Genomic DNA, 10,468 nt, shown 5'->3' on the forward strand with positions numbered 1-10,468 from the left:
CCACTATTTAGTAGAAGTGAAAAAAATCAATCAGTATTGTATGGTTCTCTTCCCTTCCTAGCAGAGAGAACAGCGTCAAGCATCTCCTATATCACAATTATTGTGGACCTTAGTTCTGGGAGCAGTTCTGACAAGAAGAGGCTCAGCAAAAAGGAAGAAAGGCCCATCCGAGTAGTCTGAGATCTTCAGCTGGGGAAAGAAATGACCTGCAGGGTGGCATAGCAAAGGTTTACAACATCCTGAGTGGCAGGGGGAGAGCAGCCAGGCACCTTTCACTGTGTTTTCTAATGGAAGAACAAGGGCCATTGGAGGTAGCTAGTGGCAGCTAGGCTGCAAGCACATGAGAGGAGATATTCTTTCTTAATTCATCACACCTGCAAACTCCTGCCAAATGGATGTTGTAAAAGTTGAAAATGCAAAAAGTTTATATGTTTTCAGAAAGAGACTGTGAAAGCCATGTAAGCTTGCCCTATTCTTGCTCCTTCCAGGGTATGGACTTATAGCTGTCATTTTATACAGGACACTAGGCCAGATTGATCCTTGGTTTGAGCCAGTTCAATCATTTACAGTGACTCCAGAATCAGTTGTGGAGAGAATTTGCTAAAGATAATACAGTTCTCAACTCACTCTTTGAATGAAAGTTGAAAAATTAAATGTAAGAGGGAAACTAACTGAATAGATTTTTCTATTAAAAGCTTAAATGACAGATTTTTGACTGTCATGTCATCCAGTCACCAAAGCAGGAGTTCAAATCTAGTATGAAAAACAAGCATACATACATACATACATATATATAAATGAATTATTGAATCTTCTATCTCATTTGTTGCAGCATGAGCGAGACACACTGCAAACAGTTAAGGAAGAAATGGTATGGGAGATAAAACTTCTCCAGGAATCTGTCACAGCCTCTGAAGCTCAAGCAAATGCAGCAACAAATATGAAACACTCCCTAGAAGAAGAATTTCAAAGTACATTATCTGTCTTGAAAGTTAAAAAGGAGGAAGTGGCAGCTCAGCAGGAGAAAATCCAGATGCTACAGAAGGAGGTAGCAGAGGTGAAAGTTTTGCAGGAAAATCTTACTCACCTGACAGCCATCCTGTCAAAGAGAGAAGGAGAAATTAAGTGGCATGAGGAAAAGATTAGAATGCTGGAAAACGAAAACAAAATGCATCAAAGTACTTTAGATGATGTTATTAAAGACAAAACAGATAAAAAACAGAAGATAGAATCCCAACAAGAACAGATCCAGGAGCTGGAGAAGCAGCACAAAATGCAGACAATTACTATAAGCAAACTGGGGAAGGACCTGGAAGAGCGAGACCAGGAGATCAGAACCCAGCAGGAACAGATAGAGGAGCTGCAGAAAGAGCAAGAAATACAGAGGAGTGCCCTAAGTAAGATGAGCAAGGACATGGAGGAGAGGGACCGGGAGATTAGATCCCAACAAGAACAGATACGGGAGCTGGAGAAACAACAGGAAAGACAGAGGAGTGCTCTAAGCAACGCCAGGAAGGACCTGGAGGAGAAAGACGAGGAGATCAGATCCCAGCAAGAAAAGATACAGGAGCTGGAGAAACAACAGGAAAGACAGAGGAGTGCTCTAAGCAACGCCAGGAAGGACCTGGAGGAGAAAGACGAGGAGATCAGATCCCAGCAAGAAAAGATACAGGAGCTGGAGAAGCAGCAGGAGCGGCAGAGTATTACTGTGGGAAAGATGAGGAAGGACCTAGAGGAGAGAGACCAAGAGATCAGAACCCAGCAAGAGCAGATACAGGAGCTGGAGAAGCAGCAAGAAATACAGAGTATTTCTATAGGAAAGTTGAGGAAGGATCTGGAAGACAGAAACCAGGAGATCAGAACCCAGCAGGAACAGATACAGGAGCTTGAGGAGCAGCGTGAAGTGCAGAGGACTGCTCTAAGCAAGATGAGGAAGGATCTGGAGGAGAGAGAGCAGGAGATCGGATCACAGCAAAAACGGATACAGGAACTAGAGGAGCAGCGTGAAGTGCAGAGGAGTGCTCTAAGCAAGATCAGCAAAGACCTGGAAGAGAGATGCCAGGAGATCAAATTCCAGAATGAACAGATATGGGAGCTAGAGAAGCAGCAAGAAATACAGAGTATTACTGTAGGAAAGATGAGCAAGGACCTGAAAGAGAGAGACCGAGAGATCAGAACCCAGCATGAACAAATATGGGAGCTGGAAATGAAGCAAGAAATGCAGAGGAGTTTTCTGAGCAATATCCAAAAGGACCTGGAGGAGAAAGACCAGGAAATCAGATCCCAGCAGGAACAGATACAGGAGCTGCAGAACCAACGAGAAATACAAAGGAGTGCTCTAAGCAACACCAGGAGGGACCTGGAAGGGAAAGACCAGGAAATCAGATTCCAGCGTGAAAAGATACAGGAGCTGGAGAAGCAGCAGGAAAAACAGACTCTTGCTGTAGGAAAGATGAGGCAGGATCTAGAGGAGAGAGACCAAGAGATCAGAATGCAGCAGGAAAAGATACAGGAGCTGGAGAAGCAACAGGAAAAGCAAATTCTTGCTGTAGGAAAGATGAGGAAGGATCTAGAGGAGAAAGACCAAGAGATCAGAATGCAGCAGGAAAAGATCCAGGAGATGGAGAAGCAGCAAGAAATACAAAGGAGTGCTCTAAGAAACACCAGGAGGGACCTGGGAGAGAAACACCAGGAAATCAGATCTCAACAGGAAAAGATACAGGAGCTGGAGAAGCAGCAGGAGCAGCAGAGTATTACTGTGGGGAAGATGAGGAAGGACCTAGAGGAGAGAGACCTGGAGGTCAGATCCCAGCAAGAGCAGATACAGGAACTGGAGGAGCAGCACAAAATGCAAGGGAGTTCTCTAAGCAACGCCAGGAAGGACCTGGAGGAGAAAGACGAGGAGATCAGATTTCAGCAAGAAAAGATACAGGAGCTGGAGAAGCAGCAGGAGCGGCAGAGTATTACTGTGGGAAAGATGAGGAAGGACCTAGAGGAGAGAGACCAAGAGATCAGAACCCAGCAAGAGCAGATACAGGAGCTGGAGAAGCAGCAAGAAATACAGAGTATTTCTACAGGAAAGTTGAGGAAGGATCTGGAAGACAGAAACCAGGAGATCAGAACCCAGCAGGAACAGATACAGGAGCTTGAGGAGCAGCGTGAAGTGCAGAGGACTGCTCTAAGCAAGATGAGGAAGGATCTGGAGGAGAGAGAGCAGGAGATCGGATCACAGCAAAAATGGATACAGGAGCTAGAGGAGCAGCGTGAAGTGCAGAGGAGTGCTCTAAGCAAGATCAGCAAAGACCTGGAAGAGAGAGGCCAGGAGATCAAATTCCAGGAGAGGAAAATGCTGGCTCTAGAAGAACATGGTGCATCACAAGTAAGTCGTCTACTAGAGGAGCTGGATGATATGAAAACAAAATTGAAGGAGAAAAGCTTAGAGCTCATGTCTCAGGCTCAGCAGGCCCATGAACTGGAAATTAAGAGAGAAGAAGTGAAATCTCTACATGCAGACCTAGAACATCTGCGGGCAATTCTTGGGAACAGAGAGGGTGAGGCTGAGTCTCAAAGCCATCAGTTAAGATTTTTTCAGCAGTACAAAGAGCAACAGGATGGGTACCTGCAGGAGCTGCATGGTAAATTAGAAAAGGTGACACTTTCTTTATCTGAAAGAGATCAAGAGCTAGAGTCACAGCGAAAACAAATCCAGGAATCTGAAAAAGCCATGGAAACCAGATTAAAGACTGTCCATGACCAACTGGAGCAGACATTAGAAACTTTAAAAGAGAAGGACAGGCACCTAGATATGCAAATGCAACAAGCAAGGAAATACGAGTTAAAAACAGAAAAACAGATAAAAGTTTTACGTAGAGACTTGGAACACTCTAAGGCAATTTTGAGAGAAAGAGAATTCATGATTGAATCTCAGAAGGAGCTGATTGAGACCTTCCAGAAACAAGAAAGAGACTCTGAACAGCAGAGGGAAGTTCTGAAACATCTTAAAGTGACAGTAAAGGAACAAAAGCAAGAAAATAAGTCCCTTAAGAAGCAATGTGAAGAGTACAAGGAAAAGGACGAAAAGCACAAAGCACAAGCTGAGCAAGCAAATCTTCAAGAAATAGAAGCAAATCTGAAAGAGAGAGAAAGGAAGATAGAGCTTCTGGAAGAGGCTATCTCTAAGCTTCAGCAGCAAAAAGAAGAGACAGTGATGCAGACTAAAGCTTTACTACATAAACTAGAATATGCTGAATGTTCTCTAGAAGCTAGAGAGCAGGAGATAGTGTCTTTACAAAGGCATGTCCAGGAGCTTCTAGAGCAGAAGGAATTAGATGGCAAGCAGGCCAAGGACCTACAACAGGATATAAATAAAATGAGCCAGACAATGAAAAGCAACAGTTTGGAATTCCTCAATCAGACAAAGCAAATTAACATGTACCAGCTCCGTGAAGAAAGTATGAAAGTAGCACTAACATCTTGCCAAAAGCAAGTGAGTCTGCTGGAGGAAATGATGAAGAGGAGAGATGAAGACAATGAAACTCTCACACAAAAACTTCAGCTCAAAGAAGAAGAACTGAAGACCTTGCAGAATCTCCAGGTTATGCTGACCGAAGGGAAAGAAGAGAGTAGATATCCCAGAGAGCTCCTGGAAAAAATCTCACTTGAGAGGGGGCAAAAGACTAAGGCTCAAGGTGAGCAAAAACAATTGGAGGAGATGAGAGGTCTTCAAGAAGATCTGCAGCATGTTCAGCATACTCTGGTCAAGAAGGATGAAGAGATCAAATACCAGAGAGAGAGAGTTAGGCATTTGGAGAAGAGTCTGATAAGGAGAGAGCAAGAACTTCAGAAGCAGAGTGAATTCCTGAAACAATTAACATCAGCTTTGCGATGGAAAGATGAAGGAGAGACTCTAAAGAAAAAAATTCAAAAACTCCAAAAATGGGAGGAAGAAGAAGCAGAACAGAAGAAAGTTCTCCAGGAAAGGGACCATTTCCTGAAAAGGCAGAAGGAGCTAGCCCAACAGCTGGAAGATGAGAGGAAAGTAAAGGGGGAGGAATTGGAACGTGTGATTGCTATTTTGAAGCAGACCGAAAGTGGAGAAATAGAATGGAAAGAGAAGGCCCAAGCACTGACGCTTGCCCTGAGTAAGAGTGAAATGGCCAATGGGTCTTTAAGGGAAGAAATAGCCATTCTGCAGGGCATGGTTTCAGAGAGGGACAAGGACCGGTTTCACCTTCAGGTAGGCGGTGTGACTGATCGTCAGTCAACTAAGATGTCTGTAAAATATCCTTGTGACATTTCCCATAGTTGTTTGACTTTGATTGCAGATATCAGAAAAACTACATGACTTTTTCATATCTGTTTCACTATGCATTTTGGCACTTAGGGAGGTTCTTGTGCAAGGACACATCAGAGGAGCTGACTCATATTGAACTATCCATAGAGGAACGTGAAACAAATTAGCAAATAAACAGTACCAAATAACTGAAAACAGAAGATAAATGTTGTGCGGAAAATCTCGCTGTCAAGAACCGAATGTCCAAAAAGGAGACAGAAGAGTCCTAAAACTTTATTCGAATACATGGAGAGTCCACCGGGCATAGCCCTGTGGGGTCTCTTGAATTGCTGGAGGATGCAGCCCCCTTTTATCCTAATTTCCCAACTGAGGGATGCCCTCTTCTTTCCCCATTGGCCAAGGGACTCAGCAGTTACAGCCTTCCCGGCCCGCCTATATCAAACTCCTGCCTCCTTCCACCAGTTCTCACCTGAACTCAGCTGACTCCTTTGTCCCCCTTGCCAAGGAATGGGAAGCAATTCCCTCCTTTGTAAAGGCACCCCACTCGCTCATGACTCAGCTCAGTCCTCCTTCCTACCTATATTCCTTTGTCCTGCTCATCAGCCAAAGAATGTGAGATAACTCCTTTATTTGTAAAGATACAAACTTTTGTGGTCCACTCAACATGAAATTAAAATTGAAATATTTTATCGTATATGCATTATATTCACAGAGATGGGCTCTGAGCTGATGTGTAACTCCTTAGCAATGAGATTTTTGAATTACAGTTAAATCTATGTAAACAACAGCTTAGTGCTCAGTAGTGGTCAGAAAACAAACAGTGATATATGTTGAAGAAAGGAATAGAGAACAAAAACAATATTTTATCACTGCAGAAATACATGATTCATCTACATCTTGTATGTTGCATATAGTTTGGGTCTCCAAGGAGAGTAGAGCTAAAGACAGCAGATTGTACAGTGAAGGTCAAAGATGACAAGAAATGTCAAATAGCTTTCATATGAGAAACATATACATCTAAGCCTTCCATAAACGAAAGAGTGACTGAGGGAAGAGGGAGATAGAAACCTGATAGACCTTTATGAAACCATTAAGTGAGCTCAGTAGGAAATGAATGTTTACTGTCCCTCTCAAAACCAGAAGAGAAGATACTGAGCAAAACTAGCAGGAAGGTTTTATGGAAAGAACAGAGAGAGAGATTTTCATTCAGTGTGTGTTAAGCTGTGGTACTCTCTGACAGTTAGTGAATGTTTATATGAAGATTAAAAAAAAATGGACAAAGCTATGGAAGAAGAATCTATTCAGGACTGTTGAGTACCACACCTCCAGGTGTGGCTTAGGGAGTCCCTGAACTACAAATTACTGGAGGCTAGGAAGTCTCCCTGTGTTATTGTCTCCTTCTCAAATTCTTCTGTATGCATCTTTGGTGAGTGACAAGAACATGACAAAACTGCAGACAAAGTCTCCACAGATGAGGAGTGAAAGAACACAGAGTGCAGGGGAGGAAGACTTTGTATGGGTGCCTTAAGCCTGCGGTATTTCTGTGCTCATCCAAAAGCTGGGGAGGAATAGCTTTGAAGGAAGGTTCTTAGGAATACAGAGGGCTGTGGATAAGGAGAGGAAGAGACTTAGCACTGTCAATCCTAGAGGCTGCTCAGTCTCCCCCATTTGTTGTTTCTAATCCTTCTAAAGTTAACGTGGCACCAGCTCGCATAATCTTCTCTTTGTATACTCAGCAAGCTGTTGCAGAAGGAGAGCAGCTATCATGGCTCTCAGAGAAGAAACTCATGCAGCAACGTCTGGAATCTCTGCAGCAAGCAGTTGCAAGACTGGAATGTGAGAAAACTGAGCTGAAGCAACTCAACACTGAGCTCAAAAGGACTCTTGAGCAGGTAAAACTGACTCTCATTACCTCTGCAAATCCTCGTGGTTCTCTGGAACATGCATATTGCTACCAAGAGTGCTTTGCAGTCCACTTCTTATATCCCACTTGTATCCTTCCACCTGCTTCCCCCTACGTATGCACGGTTTCATATTTTCTTTTTTATTCCTGCACTCCACTGCCTGCACAGATACATATTCATTCATGTATCTTCTCTCTTGCTCGAGTTTTCTCATACACATTTGTCTTTTCGTGATATTCTTATTTCAGGAACTGTTTCCTTCTGCTTTCTCCCTTCCCTATAGTCTTGACTGCTTTTGCTCCCAACTTTCTCTGATGAAATAACAGTGTCTGAACAGAAATCTCCTGTTTAACAGTGATATTCAGAGGTCTAGTCGTTCCTTGTTTGGTGGTAGGTTTCTGTGACCCTTTCTCCTATCCAATGTGCAGGTGGAGCGTGAACGGAGGAGGCTGAAGAGGGATTATAGTGGTCAGTCGCTACCAGATGCGTGCAGCTTTTCTCTTGCTGAGTCAGACTGGGATAAGATGCCTGCTTCTGAACAGGTATGAACAAAATCTTACTTGGTGGGTGATAGGTCTGAGCAGGTAGAGACGCTATGATAAATCTCAGTGGCAACAGCCCTGATATCAGATAATATAGACCATGGCCATGACCAGACTCTAGACTGAAAATTGCATTTTCTTTGCAGGAGGAGGCTCGTGTTCTCTGCAGACGATTAGCTGAGTTACAGAAACAGGTGAGGAGTAGGAAAGTTTTAATGAAAATCTGCTGAAGCCCCACTGGCGGGCACAATTTTGTATAACGCTGCATCACAAATTTTGTTTCAGTGGATCCCATCTTTGAGGGCGGTGATGGAAATACCCATTTTCGAACATTGGCTGTTCATAGCCAAGCAGCAGCGTTCATCTAGCTCTAGTCTCTGACTTGTCTAATGGTCAGGTCTGTTGTGTGTGTGGTGGGAGAGGGAGGTTGCAGGGAATTGGGAAAATCTGAACTCACCGGAATATGGAGAACTGTGTTAATCATGGTCCTAATACTCAACTGAGAGGCATCAGCACTGGAAGGGTATTTGTTTTGTCACTGTAAGAAAGTGCATTACAACTATTAGGCCCTATGGCATCCTGTGCTGATGGTACTGACCATATCGGAAGGTCTCCAGATTTCTCTTCGAAATACCTTTATGGGTCAAGTACACCCTTGTCCTCTGGAGTATATGAATGTTCACAGATGCTAAGAGCAAAATGCATATAATATTTATGTAGGTGAAGTAGAAGATGATATTTAGCTCTGGAACAGTGAGAATACTGCTGAAGCCAGCAAGTTATTGGTTAAGGATGTTTTTACTGGGAATCCTGGGTGTCTGAAGTTGTGTTACCACAGATAGCTGAATGAAATTCTTCTTCTTGAGCCTCAGCAGTCTCTTAGAGTTAATTTTTTCCCTGACCTTGTTCATCAAATTCAGCTCTGGTTTCCGTTGATGCTGTAAAAATGCTGTAAAGTTAAAAAAAGAGTTTGTTCATTTTGCATGTTTTAGCTGTGAAGTATTAGCTATATTGTAACACAATCATCTTCAGTACCTGGTGCCTGAGCAACTGGTCTCTGTTTTAGTGCTTGAGCGACTGATACTCCTGCTGAGGGAAAAGAATGGGAACTAAAGTGTTAGTAGCATAAATCTTTATTTTTGAAGAAAAAAAAAAAGAGTTGGCTTACCAAGTCCTAAGAAGATATCTCTTACTTTAATATCATGTAATATCTCAGTGTTGTATATGGTACACCAGAAAGAAACCTAAGCTGACCATAATTGAAGTTCAGTTCAGTGCGACCTTCTGAACTTACTACTTTGCATTCAACAAGGATAAGGTTTGGTAAGGGCTGGAGTTAGAGGGTGCTTTTTTTCTTGAGAAATGGTACCTTGGAACTAACAGCGATGGTAACAAGGTGGACTTGTCTGAGCTTAGCCTTTTGCCTCTTTCAGGTGTCCCTTTTGCAGAGGCAGTTGGCACAAGAACGAAAATATAAACAGGACTATGTTGAGTGCTGCGCAAAGACCAGTCAGGAACTGTTAGATCTTCACCAAGAGCTGTCCTACTCCCTAGCAGCTGTGGTCAGGGAGCCCAGAGCTGCTGTTCTGGAGGCAGAGACTCAGAAGCTGGATCGGTCTCTGAATCATAACTTCGCGCTAACACCTACGGACCGTCAGTCTCCTGAGAGATCCGCTGCATGTGACAGCCAGAACAGCCAGGTGTGATGAGCTGAAGTAACCAAGGTACAGCAAGTGAACCATGGCAGAGGAATTTGATGGAAACAGGAGTCCTAAGGTAAGACAAAAGCTCAGAGCACAGCGTTCACTGTGAGAGATACCCCGCAGGAGCAGTGATGGGAGGACAGACTGGCACAAGCCTGTGTGGATGGGGTTGATCATAGGCCTGGAAAAGGGGGACAAATGTGATGAGTGGGTAAAATCATCTTCCTTTCCTGATGCATTCCATCATGGCATGCCTCGTCAGGGCCTAGGTGGCCCTTCAAGAGTTAGGTCATTCCTGCCAACTTATGTACTGTTTATAAAGATGTTTTTTCGTGATGTTTTATTTTTTCAATAAAGTTATTTCTCCAAAAAAGTGTCCGTACCCTGGCTTTCTATTTTTCATCTGATTCTTTTATGTTCCAAATTTGGATCAATTCTTTCTGTGCTGAACTCAATGAGGAGCTCATCAGTCTTCTGGGGGCAACAGAAGGGAGAGATTTGATTGACAGTTTCTTCTTTTCTGGGTATTGTTTACAAATGAGAACTTAAATGTTACAGAACTCTGCTACCGCTCTACAACGAGGCAAGGGAAAGGATAACAGCATTTTTTCACTTCTCATGCTGAGACATTACAGAGTGTTGCAAGACTCAAAAGTCTTGAGTTCACAGGAATCTCCAGGGAGAGATAGGGAGTAAGGTGTTAAAAATGCAAAAGGGGGGCAAATATGAGCCCAAAATAGATAATTTAGGGGTGGTAGGGTTTTTTTTTCTTCTTTCAGTACTAAAAAGCTCTGGAACCTGCTGGAGACCATTTGCATTGAAGCTCCAGACCATTAAAACAGGGAGGCAAAACTCAATGTGGAGCAGGGGAGAGGGGGAAGGATGGCAGAGTGGGTGAAAACTGATCCTTTAGGGTTCACTCGTGCATGGGCCCATCTGGGGAACCTTGGGGTAGCGCCCGCGCGCAGCAGCCGCGGGCCGCTCTGCCGGGGGCCGCCTCGCGGGCCGGGCCCGAGGCGGAGCCGC

General features: G+C 43.8%; 1 protein-coding gene across 1 annotated transcript in view; it reads left to right on the forward strand.

Moving 5' to 3' along the window:
* The window catches only part of LOC104569717 (uncharacterized), a 34,557-nt gene extending 24,835 nt beyond the window's left edge, over positions 1-9,722 (forward strand). Inside the window, 6 exon segments of the mRNA XM_088536022.1 lie at positions 833-5,236; positions 7,030-7,185; positions 7,626-7,739; positions 7,886-7,933; positions 9,173-9,408; positions 9,410-9,722. Coding sequence (XP_088392148.1) covers positions 833-5,236; positions 7,030-7,185; positions 7,626-7,739; positions 7,886-7,933; positions 9,173-9,408; positions 9,410-9,458 — 5,007 coding nt within the window. The 3' untranslated portion in view covers positions 9,459-9,722.
* Positions 9,723-10,468: the final 746 nt, after the last annotated feature.

This window comes from Tinamus guttatus, unplaced genomic scaffold (assembly GCF_059628265.1).
Source record: "Tinamus guttatus ecotype Peru unplaced genomic scaffold, ASM5962826v1 Tinamus_guttatus_pri_ptg000650l, whole genome shotgun sequence".
NCBI lineage: Eukaryota > Metazoa > Chordata > Aves > Tinamiformes > Tinamidae > Tinamus > Tinamus guttatus.